We start from the raw sequence: 19,453 nt of genomic DNA on the forward strand, positions 1-19,453 counted from the left end.
AACTGAAAAGAGGTTCTTAAAAAATCATTTTTATGATGGTTGGGCTGCAGCCTCTTTGATGTATTTCCCATACATCTTCTATCGATATAATCTATCAAAAGTCTTTAATATACGGAGCCCCTTTAGTGCCATAAAAAAAAATCTTTAGTGGGAAATTTGAGCTGGTGCAAACAAGTTTTAAAACCGTAGTTTCTACTTTCAAACTCGTGTTCATTACTCTCAAACTCGTTCAAATATTTCAATCTCGTGTTTTACACAACTTTCAATCTCTTGCGCGCGACTCTCAATCTTGATCGCATGACTTTTTTCTCGGACGTACGACTTTAAAACTGACGTGCACGAATTTCAAAAATATGGGCTTACAACTTTCAAACTGGTGCGCACAACTTTAAAACTGATGCAAACGACTTTCAAACTGGCGCAAACGACATTCAAACTGGTGCAAACAACTTTTAATCTCGTGCACACGACTTTAAAACGGATGCGCACGACTTTAAAAACAAATGCGCATTACTTTCAAATTAATGTACATGACATTCAAAAACTTGAGAGCACGACTTTCACAAATCTGTTCTCACGACTTTCAAAATTATGCGCATGACTTCTAAACTTGTCCGCATTACTTTCAAATTGGTGCCTCCGACTGCACGACTTTCAAACTAGTGAACCGACTTTTAATCTGGTGCGCACGAATGCAAACTCAACCTCACGACTTTCAATCTTGTGCACATAACTTGTAAACTCGTACGCATGATATACTGGTGCGCAAGATTTTCAAACTCATACGCATGACTTTTAAACTTGTCTGCATAACTTTCAAACTTGTGTCCACGACTTTCAGTCTTGTGTCACATAACTTTTAAACTCTTACGCACATCATTCTGGTCCGCACGATTTAAAAACTCATGCGCATGACTTTCAAACTGGTTTACACAACATTAAAACTCGTGCGCACAACTCATAAACTGGAACGGACGACTTTGGATCTGATGCGCACGAATTTCAAACCCTAAACTTGAAGTTTTTTCTAGCCTCTGAGAAGATTTCGGGGCTATATTCGGGTTAACTTCGAGTTTAAGTTCGAGATCAACTGAGTCACATGTTCGTATGTAGGCGCACTCGAGAAAAGATGTTATTCATTGAAATAGTACAATATCGAACATTAAAATGATGTGAAATTTGATAGCCGGGAGAGAATGTCAATGCGCAAAATGGGAAAGGGTGGAGAAAATTTTGATAAACGTAATGAAAGAAAAAGGATTCAAAAAGAAATACTTAGTCCACATTATTGTTTTATTGTTTATCCGTTTTTAGTTTTCACCTTTGGAAATTAATTAAGCTTATCTGCTTGTGTAAAAGTAGAAAACCTTGTTACTGGTTGTCTTTTGACCTTTAAAATGGTGTAGATAGCAGATTTGTTTAACTCTGAGACAGTTTAATCAGACGAATTATAGAGACACATGTCTACTTAAGAAGACTGTATGATGACATCTAGGTTTTTTCTGTCGTCTAGATACTGTCTTATTGTCGTATACCTGATATCACCTTTATTCATCTGCTTATATTTGAAGATTTAGAAAAACAAAAACATAAAAGAGGAATTCGAATGTTATCAAATTATAGACAATTTAATTCGATATTGTTAAAGGGGCATCATTTAAGATATTTTACTTTGTAAAATTGAAATTTTTTTTCTGTTCAGCCGCTTTATAGGGCATCATAAATTTGATATTTGCATTTAGGGCAATTGCTTATGGATAAAAAAAAAAGCATTTTGTAAGGTTTGACTCCATGCGCAGGTCTAGATTTTATAAAATGCATCCTGAAATCTACCTTTTGTTATTCAACTGATCGAGATAGAAAAAGTAGAGCTCTGAGAGCTAGAAAATTTAGATAGTCAGGAACCTCGTCAGTGCTTGTCATTAATTATATTATATAGGGGCCATTTTTGCTCTTGAAATGTAGCTTCAAAAGTATTAAACATGAATAATAACACGAAAAGATCAGCATATATACGTTCAGGTATTTCACATCCAATCTTTTATGGTAATATTCTGTATAAAGCACAAAAATATCGTCATTCACCTCTAGCTTACCATACCTTTAAACAGACTTATTCAGAAGGGATATAGTTACGATACTGTTGTCAGCTCATTAATCATGTTAAAGATGGCATTTTTTTGGAAATTAATATCGATTCACACATAGGGTCTTTGCATCTGAAATAAACACATTTAATCTCAAACCATTTGTTGTCATGATACGGTTTATGTTCGTTTACTTTTCTACATTGGCTAGAGGTATAGGGGGGAGGGTTTAGATCTCATAAACATGTTTAACCCCGCCGCATTTTTGCGCCTGTCCCAAGTCAGGAGCCTCTAGCCTTTGTTAGTCTTGTATTATTTTTAATTTTAGTTTCTTGTGTACAATTTGGAGTTTAGTATGGCGTTCATTATCACTGAACTAGTATATATATTTGTTTAGGGGCCAGCTGACGGACGCCTCCGGGTGCGGGAATTTCTCACTACATTGAAGACCTGTTGGTGACCTTCTGCTGTTGTCTGTTCTATGGTCGGGTTGATGTCTCTTTGACACATTCCCCATTTCCATTCTCAATTTTATTCTCGTATATTTAATGATGGTATGATACTAAACCCCTAACGGGAGGGATTGTGCTTGGTTTTCATATGATGAAAACATTATCTTTCAATAAGTTTAATTGAGGTCTGGAGCTGCCAAGTTAATAACTGCTAGTGGTCGTTTGTTAATTTATGTTGATCGTTGTCATTTTGCTTAGTTTGTTCTGTTACTTATTCTAACATCGGACTCGGACTTCTTTTAAACTGAGTTTTACTGTGCGTATTGCTATGTGTTTGTTTATTCTACATTGGCTAGAGGTATAGGGGCATGGATGAGATCCTGCAAAACATGTTTAACCCCGCCGCATTTTTGCGCCTGTCCCAATTCAGGAACATAAGGCCTTTGTTAGTCTTGAATGTTTTTTTTTTTAATTTTTGGTTCATTTATATGTTTCGGAGTTTAGTGTGACGTCCATTTTCTCTGAACTAGTACACATTTTTGTTTAGGGGCCAGCTGAAGTCCGCCTCCGGGTGCAGGATTTTCGCGGTGTGTTGAATACCCATTGGCGGCCTTCGGCTGTTTTCTGCTCTTTGGTCGGGTTTTTGTCTCTTTGACATATTCCCCGTTTCCATTCTCAATTTTATATGCAGTCTTTTGTTCTACTGCTTTGAGTGTTTGACCCTAGTTGTTCGATACAACTTATAATCCTGTCATATGAGTTCTGTAACATTGTTATTTGTATGTATACTTTAAATCTGGTTTATGTTGGGTCCTTTTTGTGAATCTTTTGTTCATTTGGGTTAATTCCTACATGTTAATCGAGCTAAACTTGTTGTGCTCTTAAACTAAGACTCTGACCTTGTCTACTTTACATAAATTGACAGCAAGTCCGATAGAGATGTCAGAGCAATGCACATTTTTATGTATTATAATGCCTACATTGGTCATCGCAAGTTCTTTTGCATTACAACTTGTTGTGATTATGAAACTTCGTATTGCGTTGGATCTCTATATACATTTATGCGCTTGAATATGATGTTCTAGTGCAGTGATGTTAAAAAAATGGTAATTGTCCCGCTTGCGGTTTCTTTTAGTGTAGTATTTTGTAGAACAGTCTGTGTAGCTAGCATGTTATCATTTACTTGTCCAGATTACTTTATCTTGTCGCCAGGTTGGTGGTAATGCTTGATTCTTGAATCTTGTAATATCCGGTTAACGAGAAGTCAGAATGGTGGTAATGCGTGAGTCTTGAATCTTGTAATACCCGGTTAACGAGAAGTCATACAGTTAGCCTGTCACTCAACAACACGGGTAATATTCCTATGGCAAGTTTCGATAGATAAAGGTGAAAATGGATGACGATTTAACGTTCAGCGGCAAATTAAATGCATACTTAGGACGAGAACATGTTGATAAACCATGCTCTGTACTAAACCGACCTTGTGATTCGGATTTTTAATGCGCTAGTACTCAAGGTAACAGTCAGCAATTTAATTTAAAGTGCACAACGAGGATAAGCTCGACGAACCAGCTTTTTTTATATAATTTTCGTGTTATAGTTGCTTTATTGATTACTTTTTGCCTCCTTAATAACCCGGTTCAACCACTGATCAAAATGAAAATAAAATTATATATCATTTTTTATATACATATGCACATTCATGGCTCTACAATCTGTCGATATCTGTATCTTGGCATTGCACAAGGTAATATTTTTCTCTGACTGTTAATGACGCCTTTACACTAAATCCATTGAATGTTGGATGTGTACGTACTGATTGATATTTTAGTCTTAAATGCATGATTTTTTTATGAGTTGTTATTGGCTTTGAACTAGCTTTCAGTAACTGAGAGTACTTTCAGATCTGTACTTAGTACCTTTTTGTTGTGGGGATGTATAAGTACCCTGCCACTTCCACTCTGTGTTTTTGTCATGTATTTCTGTTTGTATCCATCTGATGAGTTAAGACTTTTTCAACTGATTTTTATAGTTTGTTCTTATGCTGTACTGTTACACCACTGTCCCAGGTTAGGGGGAGGGTTGGGCGACCGTTAACATGTTTAACACCGCCACATTCTATATGTGCCTGTCCCAAGTCATGAGCCTGTAATTGAGTGGTTGTTGTTTGTTGCTGTTAATCATATGTATTGTTTGTTTATTGTTTTGTTCAGTTCTTGTATTGTTCTGTTGCACCACTGTCCCAGGACTAGGGGGAGGGTTTGGCGACCCGCTACATGTAACATGTTTAACCCCGCCACATTCTGAATGTGCCTGTCCCAAGTCAGGAGCCTGTAAATCAGTGGTTGTTGTTTGTTTCTGTGTATCATATTTGTTTTTCGTTCATTATTTTGTACATAAATTAGGCCGTTAGTTTTCTCGTTTGAATTGTTATACATTTGTCATTTCGGTGCCTTTTATAGCTGACTATGCGGTATGGGTTTTGCATATTGTTGAATGCCGTACGGTGGCCTATAGTTGTTTATTTCTGTGTCATTTGGTCTCTTGTGGAGAGTTGTCTCATTGGCAATTATACCACATCTACTTAGTTTTATATATAGATTTTAGATTTATTCAGAAATATTATACTCTGTCTATTTAGTGACCTCTTTCTATTTCATAATTTTCATGTTATATTTGTTTTATTAATTATATTTGCTTTTTATTAATCCGATTCAACCATTGGTATAAAATTTAAATTTATTTAGAAATTGTATGATCTGTCTATTTAGTGGTGTCTCTCCATTTCATTTACTTCTTACTTTAATACAACATAGTCACATATCATCAATACCTATCTATTTGTTTTAGTATCAAAAGACGTAAACATACTGTACGTTCGCAAAGACAAGGGGATTAGAGTGTTAGAGTTATGGAATATTTCAAATGTGTACTGTGGAAAGTTTGATAACGAACATGCATACCGGAACGACTATATTGACTATGTTGCCCTAGATTGTATAGAAGCGGTATGTTGTTGATATAAGGATATGTCTAACCAAACTAACCCACTGGCGGATCAAGGGGATGGGTTCTTGGGGTTGGACCCCCCTTTTCTGACGATTAATGCTTTTGAATGGGGACATATGGTTGAAAACCCCCTTTTAAAAATGGCTGCATCCACCCCTGTAACCAGTTTTATTACCCTGCCTTGAGCTGATTTAATGAGGCAAAATATTAATATTAATTTTCAGGTATTTACATGGTCAACTACCCATCATTTTCCTGATGAAGGCCATAGATATGCGGTAACGTAATTAAAAATTTCCGAATTGTGGTACGCTCACAACTGTGTATAAAATGGCATTTTTAGGTCAAATATGTAATTTTTAATATGTTTCTAAAAACATATATAGTGACATCACAAATCACCTTTCGAAACTTAAATGCCCAGATTATGTCACCATATTCATTTATCAGCTGTAAAACAAACATAATTTTGAAAGGATAGGAAAACATACTATTCTATAAATAATAGAGGCCACATGAAAGTTCTGATAATACCTTCTCCTTTTCTGTGAAGTATTTTTCACCTTTACAATTTGATGAAACAAAATAGACTAAAATACAAAATTGATGAAGAATTAATAAAGAAATTACATAAAATTTCATTTTTTACTCTTGACATTAGAAACACAAAATTATTGTTGTTATATGTCTTATTTGATTGAACTTAAGAGAAATTATATGATCATAATAGCTTGAGATCTAACTTGTAGGAAATTATACCCAACAAGTATATCATCGTGCTTGGTTCTTTAATGTGCTCAAAGCATAGGAATTGCATCATAATTGCTTGAGATCTGACTTGTAGGAAATTATACCCAACAAGTCTATTATCGTCCTCGGTTATTTAATGTGTTCAAAGCAGAGAAATTATATCATAATTGCTTGAGATCTGATTTGTAGGAAATTATACCCAACAAGTCTATTATCGTCCTTGGTTCTTTAATGTGTTCAAGGCACTTTTTTCGGGGTCGTTCAGAGCCAGATTTAAGCGGTCCAAGATGTAAACATTTTGAGCTTTGCAAGGACACAAAGCCGAAATAAAATAGTTCGAACTCGTCCGAACGGATGGAAAACAAAGTCAAAGCGAATCTGGAGTGTCCGATACGCTCAACTTTCTAAAAAATACCTTCGAAGCAGTTGATGATTGAAGTTGAAGGTCATGATTTTATGAAATTTGGTCGCTGATATTTACATTGAATGATTTAAATTAAGTTAAATTAGCATAACATATTCCTTAAAATCAATATTTTACGATTGTTATGTTTGTGACTTCCCTTACCACAACTATGTACTTGCTCTTTTCACCATTCTAGCTTACAGTAAGGATTTTCCAAAATGACAATAAGCAGTTAACATTGACGTACAGGAGTATCAACTCAAAGAATTTAGAAAGCATCCTTAGTCGAAAGCCTGACAGTGCAATCTCACCAAAATTGCACGATAAACGAAGGGTGCCTCTATCAACAGACCAATACCGTGTAAAGTACGTACCAGCTAATCTATTTGAGAAATTTGAGAAATAAACTATTAAGTAGGGTTTGTTTGCTTGGTTAGCTGACAATGAAATAAGCATCATCTTTTTTTATTACCTATTGAAAGAGTAGGTATATGTCCGGTTAATAAATGGTGCTTTTTGATCCAGTTTGGCTAGTTTGTTTCTGTTTTTTGGACAGCTAATAAAAAATAATGTTCTCAAAACAACTAACAAACTTAGATATTATACAAGTACAAACAATACACGCTAATGGTTTACATAAATTTGGTGGTATGAATTCAGAATCCATTTTTTGTAAGTTAATATCATTCTCATGCGTAAAGGATCATAAATTATCAATATGTCCCTGTCTCCAGTCGGGAGCCTGTAATCAAGTGGTTGTTGTAGCTTGCTGTCTATAATTTTTTTGTTTTCGTTAATTGTTTGTCATAAATCAGGCTGTTGTTTTGTTTTGGTTTGCATAGTTTCACATTTTGTCATGTCTGTGCCTTATAAAGTTTACTGTCGGGTTTTGTCCATATACAGTGACCTATAGTTGATTATTCATTTTGACTCTGGTGGATAGTTTTTTCATTGGCAATCATAATTACCACATGTCCTTATTTTATATTGAAAAAATGAAATTCGTCTTCAACGGATCTATTTTTAAAAATAAGTAGATAATCTATCTTTTCTGTCAATATCATAACATCTTATTTACAATTTCTATATTTAAATTATGTACACAAATACTATGAAAATTGAATTGTGAAGTATGTATGCAAATAACATGAATAATATATTTATATAATTGACATTTATTTGAGACTTAAAAGAAAGCATTAGCTGTGCATATAAAGTTATCAACCATTCTCTCCTTCAATTGTCTCAGAAAAAAATCAGCATTATCTGCCCTTTTACAATTGTTAGTTCATAATAATTTTATCTTATATTTTACCATTCTATACTCTCTTTCTATACACATAAGTATTCTATCTAATTTACAATATACCATGTTATTTACAGTACTCTTTTTACTTTTAGTATACGTTAAAAGAAATACATGTGAACCCTTTCAATATCAGGTGGCTTGTGATACCTCCAAATTTCACAGCAGTACCTCAAAATGCTTGCAAAATAGGTTTCAAATAAAGTCAATAATGTTTTATGGTTTTATAATCAACCTGTATTTTATTAAAACACTACATACTGCCTTTTTCCTTGGTCTGACAATCGCTTTTGATTACCATTGTAATAAAAAAAAGTTTCCTAAATACATAAACTCATTACAAACATCATTAGTATTACCATTTAAAAACCATTTTCGTCCGGTTTAGGCTTACCCATAAATCTGAAAATTGTTATTTTTGTTTTGGCAAATTGAATATACAAATTGTATTCATTTAAGTAAGTATTAACACAATATATCATTTGCTTGTACATTTTCACTGAATAAAACCGTATCAACTGTATACTAGTACATCAGAAGATATTAATTTAACATTTGAAGCTTATATGGTTTACAATTTTCCATCTCCATGTCATTAACATATAAAGAATACAAAAGAGGATATGCACATTCCCCTTGCAAAAGGCCAACATTGCAATCGAAAAATTCTGAGAAAAGTTAGATATTAGGTACCATAATGCTTTTTACCGACATCTGCGGCAAATTTTCAGTATTTGAAATGTATTGAATAGTTTACACATAATTTGTAATAATAAACTCTTAATAGATACCAGGATTAAAATTGTGTACGCAAGCCGCGAGTTTCGTCTATAATAGACTCATCATTGACGCTCAAAAAAATTAAAAAGACCAAATAAAGTACGAAGTTGAAGGACCGAAAATTCCGAAAGGTTTTGCCAAATACAGCTAAGGTAATCTATTCCTTGGGTAGAAAATCCGTCGAAGTTCGAAAAATTCAAAGTTTTGTAAACAGTTAATGACTATGTCATTACAGTTTTACCAATACTAAAATATTCATTCAGTATGTTATCAAACCCGGGAGTTATATCTCGTTTCAGTTTTCATATTCCATAACTAAGTTTCATTCTCAGTGAACCGGGTATCTAATTTTTCGAACACATTTTGTATTGTCTCTTTTCGATTTTCCTTTTCGATATGCGTATTTCCCGACACTAAATATTGAACATTGAGTTGAAATTATTCCAGTGTTACAGAAATCACAATATTATTCTGATTTCGTCTAAATTTCCGGAATTGTTTTTTTTTCGGGTAATTCCTACGAAACCGATTCAACATATGTCTTTGTTGGTTTTTGTACTGTTTTTTGAGTCTCATCTCTATTTTTGGGGATTTCTGTTCATTTGATTGTCATTTATACGGTTTTCATTAAAAAGTCTTAACGCTTTATGTTGTCTACGTAGATTGTTACAGATCTCTGTCATCCATGGTTTGTCTATCTTTAATACTTGCTTTTTGGCACTACATATATTGCGACCAGAAGTTAATAATTAAACAGATATGTCTTTCACACGTTCTGTAATTTCTAGCTCGGAAATATACAGTTTGTTGATTATATAAGTGAGAGCCACTCATATAATCAACAAACTGTATGTTATCTCTTAATTTTCTATCCAAAATATGACCTTCAAAATATTCTTAGATTCATGATTCATGATTTGCTTATTAGTTGTTGCTTTGAACTAGCTGTCAGTAATTGCGAGTACTCTCAGATTTGTACTCTTTTGTTGTGAGGATGTAAAAATACACTGCCACGTCCAGTCTAAGCGGTTGCTACTTGTTTTTCGGCTTTGTATCGATCTGATGAATTAATCCCTTTTCAACTGATTTTTATAGTTTGTTCTTATGTTGTGCTATTACATCACTGTCCCACGTTATGGGAGGGTTGTGCGCCCGCAAACATGTTTAACCCTGTCATATTCTGTATGTGCCTGCCCCTAGTCAAAAGCCTGTAATTCAGTAGTTGCCGTTTGTTGCTGCGTATCATATTTGTTTTTTGTTCATTGTTTTGTACATAAATCAGGCCGTTCGTATTTTTGTTTGAATTGTTTTATATTTGACATTTCTGGGCCTTTTATAGCTGACTTTGCGGTATGGGTTTTGCTCATTATTGGAGGACGTACGGTGACCTAGTATGGTGAAAGTTTGAGAAATGTTTGATCTGTACTTATCAAAAACGTGTACATTTTACTTTCTATGTACACATTTTTATCAGGTGTACATGCATATAAATTTAAGCTATTAGGCATGATTATACATTTATTAAATTCAAATCAAATCATTCAATCTGCTTCACATTTTCTGATTTCATTATAATAACTCGACCATTTTTTAAAGAATATCACTACACCCCCGCCATTACACTTAGCTCTAGACAATGTTTTAACTATATCCCTTTACATCAAATTGATCTAGGCACTTCACAAAAACGATTATGAAAGTACAACACATCATATGTAAGCACTATTTGTAGAAAATCTGGATCAGACAATTTCCGAACTAAACCTTTAGAAATATCCCATGAACACATAAAAATCTTTCCTACCGAATTAGACTTATAACCGGGTTTGTTCTTACATGAGCAACACAACGGGTGCCACATGTGGAGAAGGATCTGCTTACCCTTCCGGAGAACCTGAGATAACCCCCGCCTCCGCCCAGTTTTTGATGCGGTTTATATAGTCTATAGTGTTATGTGTTGTGTTTTGTGTACTATTGTTTGTCTGTTGGTTTTGTTCGTTTTTAGCCATCGCGTTGTCAGTTTATTTTCGACTTGAAACTCCCTTTAGTATCTTTCGCCTCTTTCCCTGAATCAGTCGAATTATAATCACACTCTGCTACATCCTAGGCCCCGCCCCTACCCGTCCCACCCACGCACTTCTCCGTCAACGTAAAATTTGTCACCCACAATATATGACGTTGTCCGCTTTTTCCACTCTTTAAAAATTATAGGGACAGGGTTTCTCCTTCTTTCGACAATTCACGAGGGCAGTGAGGCCTGAAACTAAATGGCATGTCCTTTTGGCGATTCGATGCATTTTCACTACTATCTGACAAGCTGCTAAATTTCTCCATCATTGACGTCGGTTTTTCCATCCCATCGATACGTCTTCCTAGACGATACGCCTTTTTCCATTTTCAAGTTTTTCGCATCTTCATTTCCTTTTCCAAAAATTTCAAAATGTTTTCTATACAATTTTCGATTTCTCGTTGTGACCCACTATCGCATGATCAGCCTCCGCTCTATCGGTTACTTTAGTTCCCGCTTTCTCTTCAACATTTGTCTGTTTGTCGATTGAGAAAAACAACATATCATATTCTAAACTTTGCGTTTCAATGTCTAGTTCCTTATTGTTTAAGCTGTTAGCGGATTTAATACCACTTGTTAGAGTATCTAAGCGCCGTTTCAGTGCTTGGTATTCTTTGTGCACATCCGATAGGAACTTGGGGCTTTGTTCAAGCGTATGAAGTTGTAGTTAGTTTACAGGCATCTACTTCAGAATCAACCGATCTGAACTATTTGTCCATTGTTTCTAAGCGCTCCTCAAATTGATCTATAGTTTTGTCACTTTCATTTCACAATCGATATTTTTCTTGCATACTTCTCTCAGGAGGTGTAAAGAGGTCATAGATTGTTGTGGAAAAGACGAAAACGTTTTGTGGATAGTTCATATTTGGCTTACTGGCCAGCGGTATGTATTGGCTAGAACTATTCATGTCGGTGTTTACGTTACCGTGATAACTTGAATTGTGTTCACTACTATTTAAATGTACCTTGTCTTTTGCTTGTTAACAAAACCTTGTATTACTAAAACTGCGATGATCCGGCGAGAAAGAATCACTAAAATATTTTTGAATTCTGTTTGGATGTTTTTCTGTATTTGCCTAGGCATTAATTAAGACTTGTGAATGGTTTTTTTTTAAGATACAGGATAATGATTAGTGCACTACTAGAATATTTATTTTTCAATACACATGATTATACTATAGTATTTTTTTTTTCAGCAAAGGTAATTACGAATTCATGTGGACAAATGAAGAGGGCGTTAAAATATATGCTGCAATGTACTATAATAGTGAATCATCATCCACTCCAAAATTCTACTACTCAGAGAGAGATAACGGCGATACATATGATAATCCTGGAGGTAAAGTAAATTCAGCAACTCGTCGAATTAGAAGCTAAAATATTGTGTGTAATGTCATTGTTCGTACACACGTACAGTGCATTCTAGGTAATACTTTCAAAAGTGTACACCAACTCGTTGCGATTGGTTAGAAATGGAACTTAAGCCAATAACATGACGTTGTTTTCATTTTTTGGGTACAAATGATGACATTTCCCAAAGTCCTTCAGATTATGAAACTATGTATCACTTTGATATCCATAGTTAAGTATGTTATTAACCACATGTTATCAATCACTCATCAAATGCAGGTTGCGTATTGCTGTGTGTTTGTTTATTCCACGTTGACTAGAGGTAGGTGGGGAGGGTTGAGATTTCACAAAACACGTTTAACCATTTTTGCGCCTGTCTCAGGAGGAACCTCTAGCCTTTGTTAGTATTGTGTGTTTATTTTAACTTTGGTTCATTTATATGTTTCGGATTTTAGTGTGTCGTCTATTTCGCTGAACTAGTATACATTATTGTTTAAGGGTCAGCTTAAGCCCGACTACAGGTGCAATATTATCTCTCTCAGAAGAAGACAGATTGGTTACCTTTTGGCTGCTTTCTGCTCTTTGGGCGGGTTGTTGTCTCTTTGACTCATTTCCCGTTTCCATTCTCAATTCTATTTTATAAACAAGGTAATGAAAAAGAGACACGCATGAATGAAAAATTCTTTCAACTGCTATATATATATTATTTTTATTCTGTAAAGTTATCTTTTATTGCTTTCAACACATTTGTATACTTTTTGCGGGGCTCGGTATTTGTACATCCCGCCCAAAGAGCAGAATTATAGATAGATATAGGAACAGACTGATATTTAAAATAAAGTGGAATTTTAGATGTTACCTCCTCTGATGTAGAACGTTGCTGATGTTGATTGCATCAATTCCGTTATTTGAAAACTGAACTAGAAGGAATTTCCACTTTGCGTCATGTAAATGTTCCGATCTTACTGGATTAAAAAGACGGAAAAGCGCTACATCACAAATTATACTGACCAGTCTGTATATTGGAGAAAATGTATTAATACATCCCTTGTCAAGTGCATATTCTCTCAAACTTTTTAAAGAATTAACAGGCAGTAAGTTGGTAGCCGCGAGGTTTAGATGAATGAGTTGTGTTCTAGTCTTTGAATTGTAATGACTTAAGATACTTATTATTTAGTAGATAAAATGTAAATCAACTGTAGTAAATACATTGTGAATACAAAGTATAGTATATACAATGATATAGTGAAAACAATCATGGGCAATTGATTTTATGCACTGGTATTGTTTTACTTGTATTATATGATGTTTGATAAAGATAAAAAAAAAAAAATTTTAGATGAATGATTTCACGTTAATTTTTTATTTATCATTGACTTTTTTACGTATGTCAAAAGAAAATGATAACATTCAATTTGTCCATCCTTTTATGAATATTGGGTGATTTCATCTGTTTAAGTACATGTATTGACAATGCATATTCACTATGAAAGTACAACGTGATGTGCCTAGAATTAGGTGTATTATTAGAAATTTTGGTAACATGCATATTATATATACTTGGTCATTAGTTCGAATATGCCCTATTTTGTGAATTACGGATAATATTCAGATTCATATTTATTTCAATGGAGATTTCAGTACAGTATACTGAAAGTACATGCGATTTTGTTTTTAAATGTTATATGATGTTTAAATCTACTACCTGTATACTTCTAATTATTAGTTGCGTATCGTGTAACAATCAAGATAATTAGGTGGTTATTTGAACTCACTGACAAAACGGCCTTCTTAATGAAAGAACTGTACTTTTGAAGAGACGTCTCAACAATAGTTTGAATAATAGACACAATGGATAGGCATTGGATCGTTAAACAATACCACTCATCCTCCGGCTTCGTGGAACCTTTTTAACGAACCAACGCTTATCCATTGTATCTACTTTATATGGTTCAAGTTTGGTGACTGTGTTGATGTCATCGATTTCATTGAACTTGAAATATAGAACACCACAGACACAATTGAGTCTGCTTCATATCTTGAATTGCACATATACAATTGACAGTGATAGTCTAGTCTTAACTTAAGAGGTTATTTTTCCCATTGTCAATTTCTGTGTAGTAACATTTTAGAAAAAAAGTAGAGACTATACCCCATAGATTTTTATATCTTTTACTCTACAAATATTCCACATTTGGTTAAACATATAACGATATGATTTACATTTTCGGTTACATGCCTAAAGATGGCTCAAAATTGCAATTCATAGCAAATTTTCTAGTAATTCCGAATGTGTAAATGTATAACATGTATAAGGAGAACATTTTTATAAGATCCTTTAATTCTATGTGACGTATTTCGATTTATTGTCTTTCAGGTACAAATATTTAAAATCATTTTAATGATGTCCTTCAGTATAAATTTGAATAAATCATGTAAAGTTTCCAATACTGTCCTCAATAGCAATATGTTGCACTGACTAACATTTTGATTCTTTAAAAATATGAAATATTGTTAATATTTTTTAATTTTATCAAATAGACAAAATTTCGAATTACTTTAGGTTTCAACAACTGTCTGATTTTGACCTTGTGATAAATATAGGGGATTGACTCTACCTCTTTTGAATTTTAGTCTTCTACAACAAAAATAGCAGCAAGTGGGTTAACATTCAACATAGGTAAACCATCAATTCTCTATATTTTTCCCATTTATGAAACTGAAAAAACAACAATAGGTAAATATAAAAAGGGGAAGTCCAAGAAATATGACAAAACAAAGTGTTCGACTATATCAACAAACAACACAAAGAGAAAACACCAATCATATTCCTGACATGGTATAGGCATTTTCCAAAGAAAATGGTGGGTTAAACCTGTTTTTATAACTAGCTAAACCTCCCACTTTTATGACAGTTGTTTAATGTTCCGTCATATTAACAAAAGTGTGTAACGAACCCAAATAGATATAATTGGTTTATGTAATCAAAATTTTGATTTAGCAGTCAAAAGTGTGTTAACTTATATCATATATGTACACCACAATTAACTTAAAACATACAAACAAACATACAAATAATCGTTTTGTAGTTAATTGTACAAGATAGTAAAGCGTAATGGCATACACACTTTACCGATTAAGTGAAATAGAAATATATTTAGCGTCCGCTGTCCATCCGTACACTCTGAACATTTTCATCTTGTCTGAAACATACTATTCTTAATCAAACTTTGCAGGCGTAATATGTAGAAGGTCTTCTACAAAGGCTCTTTACGTGGTTTCGTCCAGTAATAAACATGTCAATCAAACTGTTTCATCATAAAACTATTGGATTACATCATTGTGAGAGGTGTTAACTTTTTCCAAACCATATTAAGAAATAGCATGATGGTTGTGTGACCATTCATATCTTAAGGGTATCATATATATTCTGGTCGTAAAATTATGAGATAACTGTATTGTAAGTTAAGCTTGGCCTTCGTATAACGTAGATTTTACTGTCGCAAATTGAGTTTACCTAGCGACACGTAGCGGAGTTAGATAAACAGATATTTGCGACAATAAACTCGAATTTTACGAAGGCCAAGCTTAAAATACAATACCGTTTTCTCCATTTTAATGCCACATATTAAAATAAATTCCATTTCCGTAAACATTTTGGCTTAAAAATGCTTTAATGAAAAAGTCCGCGAAACTGTTACATCGTCTTTGGCATCTAAACAATGTGACGTCATAGGTATACTCCCAATGCCAAACATAAACACTACACGTGTTTATATTTTTCGTACGTTTCTGAATGGTTTAAATATTTATCAAAGGAAGATTTTGAGGCACAAAATGTGACTTTTTTTGTTTATTTGTACAGATATTACATACCAAAAAAATCGGAAATCAAAATGGTGGCTTTCTGAGTTACTGACTGGTAGAACGTGGAATCCAACCCTTCAAAATATTTTTCAACGTCTAATAAAAAATATAGTTCTAAACGAATTACATTTGAATCTTATATTGTCGCAGAACCTTAATATTCTTCGTACAGCAAACAAACCCTTCTCCTACGGATCCGTAATTACATTTTTTCATCTTTATATATATGTATATTAATTTGTTAACTTTTTCTCTTTTAAGATGCTGAAAAACCTTCTGGAATGAGAAGCGTTCATAAAGTTAGGATTTCCATTACGGTAAAAGGTTAGAACGACACATTATTAGAACACACAACAATTATATTTTCAATCAATTTGTCGATTTTGTCAGGAACCAATGTTTTGTTTTATCCATAAAAAAAGAAATTATGGAGATAAGATCATGCTTTTTTCAAAAAAAAAATTCTTCTTTTTCTGATTAGAATTTTACATGACCCGATAATGACTTTCCCTCGTTCTGGACAATCGGACTACCGTTAATGTCGAACCCTGGTTTGATCGTAGCCACTGCCAAAATTTCTAATCCTTCACTTGTAGTGTTCTGAGACTTGACGTATTATGTATGTCATATAAAACATACTGTCTATATGAACCTTCGTTACTATACAAGATTTTTCCAGAAAAATACACTCCTATACGGCTTTCAATTGTGGAATATTTGTGCATGTACTTTAATGATAAACGAACGAGCACACAAATTGACAAGATGCTAAATCTACTTCCTTATTCCGGTAGGCGTCATCACATTGAACTGATTAAACTGCACTCCAAACAATCTTACACAAGTTGGAAGAACACAGTGACAGAACATCAAATCTAATATTCATATCGTAATTCGTTCGTTTAATTGCTAAAATAAATTTCTCAACCTTTCTAACTTCTTCACATGAAATTGCTTGCAGAATTTCTAAGGAAATGAAAAATTTCAAAACTATGTGATCTGCGAATTCATGTCTGTGACGTCTAGTTTAGATTACAGGTTCGGAGGATTAAGATGTTAATGAGAATAGTGTTTACTATAGAAACCGACGGTAAAATTTTGAAGGCGTGTTCCAAATATAATGCAATGTAGCCATAGTAAGTTATTCCTGCATTAATTGGAACAAAATGTTTCTACATTTTACTTAGAACCATGACAAATTGACTAGTGCACTAAAATAGCTCTTGTTCAATATGTTAAATTTCTGAATGTCTCTCATACCCACATCGTTTTATAAACTTAACCTAGCAGCTTTATATCTTTGGGATTGTAATGTCCCAAGGTTTTATATAAGGCAAATACATTTCAAAGGATGCAACTCAAACTTTCCTAGATGTCGGCTAGAACAATATTAATTCAGGAAAGGACCTAGCAACCATATATGTAGGAAATGTTATGACCCAGACCTTGACATGGAACAATTTGAATTTCAAAGGAAAGTGATTCCAATTCTGGTAAATTTGCAAAAAATACTCTCAGACATAAAAAAAATTTAGGATACTAGTAGGTACCTAGCAACCATATATTTTTTGAAACATATTGACCCAGAGTATCACATGGAAATATTGGATTTGAAAGGATGTAATTCAATTTTTGGAATCTTCTCAGAATAATCATAATTGGGAACAGCACTTAGCAACCATATACATGTACTTCAGAAAAAGTTTTCGTTTCAAGCATCACTGAAGAGACATTTATTGTCGAAATGCGCATTTGTTGCAGTGAAATTTGCACCGTTTATGTTATTTTTACCACTGGCATGTTACCATTGCTCTGGGACTATTGGTCCACGATGGTATCACCAGTCAAGTAGCCAGTACTTAGGTGTTGACATGAAAAAATTAACGGATATTGTTTGATTGAAAATACCTGTAATCAAATTCTGTAAATCATTTTACATGAAGGAATATATCTCCCTCATGCAAAGGAGTAGGTCCGGTAAGGGCCGATTTTGGCCTCAAATTTCAGGTTCATATGACGAAGGATTTTAGACACTTTTTGAACACTAAAGTGTCTATTTCAGTTGATTCTATTAGTTTATGTGAAAGATTTGAACTGATTTAGTCATTAAAAAAGCTCCAATTCAAGCTTAAATATGAAAAATATATCAAATATGCCAAAAATGTCACTTTTCAGATGGTTTTTGTCAAAAATGAAAGTGGCCGCATCCGTGTTCATCCTCAACCTTTATATATGTTATGTATTATCATCAAATACAACTTACATTTCAATATTAAGAATGAACACAAATGCGGCCACTTTCATTTTAGACGGAAACCGTCTAAAATTTAACTAAAATGCTAAAATTGTGAAGATTACAGTAATTTAGCCTGACTAAAGGATGCTAGTACCCGATATATGTGCATTGTATTGTCAAAAACAGCCCATATTTATATAGCAGAAGCATTCTTCTTACCAATAAATAACTTAAAGTTTACATTTTAACAATTTTGTAAAACAGCTATATTTTGGGGCCAAAAAGAGGTCTTACTGGACCTACTCCTTTGTGATTTTTGTTCAGGTTTGGGTTTACATATCAGTCTTTCTTTTCATTTGTTTGATATAAAAAAAGTACGACGTCGTCCCTTAACATTTTAAACGTCACACTAAATGGTAATTATTGATAAATAGATCTTATGTAAACAATTAATCTTTTCGACTCCATTGACAGAAACAAATAGTGAATACATTATGAGAAACTTGGGAAGGTCGTTTAAATGTTCTCTGTAATTTTTTTTTTCCAGATGAGTATAGATGTAATGAAGATGATTTCGACCATTCCAACCATATGAATAAATGTCCAGGTATGAACGTTATGAAATATTTATATAACATTTCGTTTGATTTTATGAAAATTTACTTTTTAAGCCATCAGTAACTCTTGTTATACAACTGTGGATTCATTTATTTTCGTGGGTACCAATTTTCGAGATTTGAGAAAAACTAGTATTTTGGTGGATATTTGATTTTGGTTTTACCAATGTCTGCATACAAGCCTTTAGAAATTTTGTAATTCGTTTAACATTCCAATTTATGGTTCACCTGTGGCCACGAAACCAACGAAAATTGGTATTCCATGAATAATAATGAACCCTCAATATATAGCAGCATTTTTAAAAGTAAAAAGAATCATTATGATCTGTATATCGAACTGATTACATTTGTATGTAACCGTTCATGTAACGCCCTTTTAAAAATGTTGTGTTCAGTTTTTGTAGGTAATCAATAAAACAGTGCGGTTTTCCAATTAATCATTCCTCGAATTTTTAGATTATTTATTTTTGAAATTTAAAACGGTGGTATGTTACACCATAGTCCTGTCTAAATAAATCAAGAGTT

The 19,453-nt window shown here is 33.5% G+C and overlaps 1 protein-coding gene across 1 annotated transcript in view; it reads left to right on the forward strand.

Annotated features, from left to right (window-relative positions):
* LOC127724282 (uncharacterized) overlaps positions 1 to 19,453 on the forward strand; it is a 65,420-nt gene that overhangs the window by 43,710 nt on the left and 2,257 nt on the right. The window contains exons 2-6 of the mRNA XM_052231206.1: positions 5,390 to 5,547; positions 6,901 to 7,070; positions 12,055 to 12,197; positions 16,337 to 16,399; positions 18,859 to 18,918. Of these exons, the coding sequence (XP_052087166.1) occupies positions 5,390 to 5,547; positions 6,901 to 7,070; positions 12,055 to 12,197; positions 16,337 to 16,399; positions 18,859 to 18,918 (594 nt within the window). The remainder of the gene's footprint in view (positions 1 to 5,389; positions 5,548 to 6,900; positions 7,071 to 12,054; positions 12,198 to 16,336; positions 16,400 to 18,858; positions 18,919 to 19,453) is intronic.

This window comes from Mytilus californianus, unplaced genomic scaffold (assembly GCF_021869535.1).
Source record: "Mytilus californianus isolate M0D057914Y unplaced genomic scaffold, xbMytCali1.0.p SCAF_14, whole genome shotgun sequence".
In the NCBI taxonomy this organism is placed as follows: domain Eukaryota; kingdom Metazoa; phylum Mollusca; class Bivalvia; order Mytilida; family Mytilidae; genus Mytilus; species Mytilus californianus.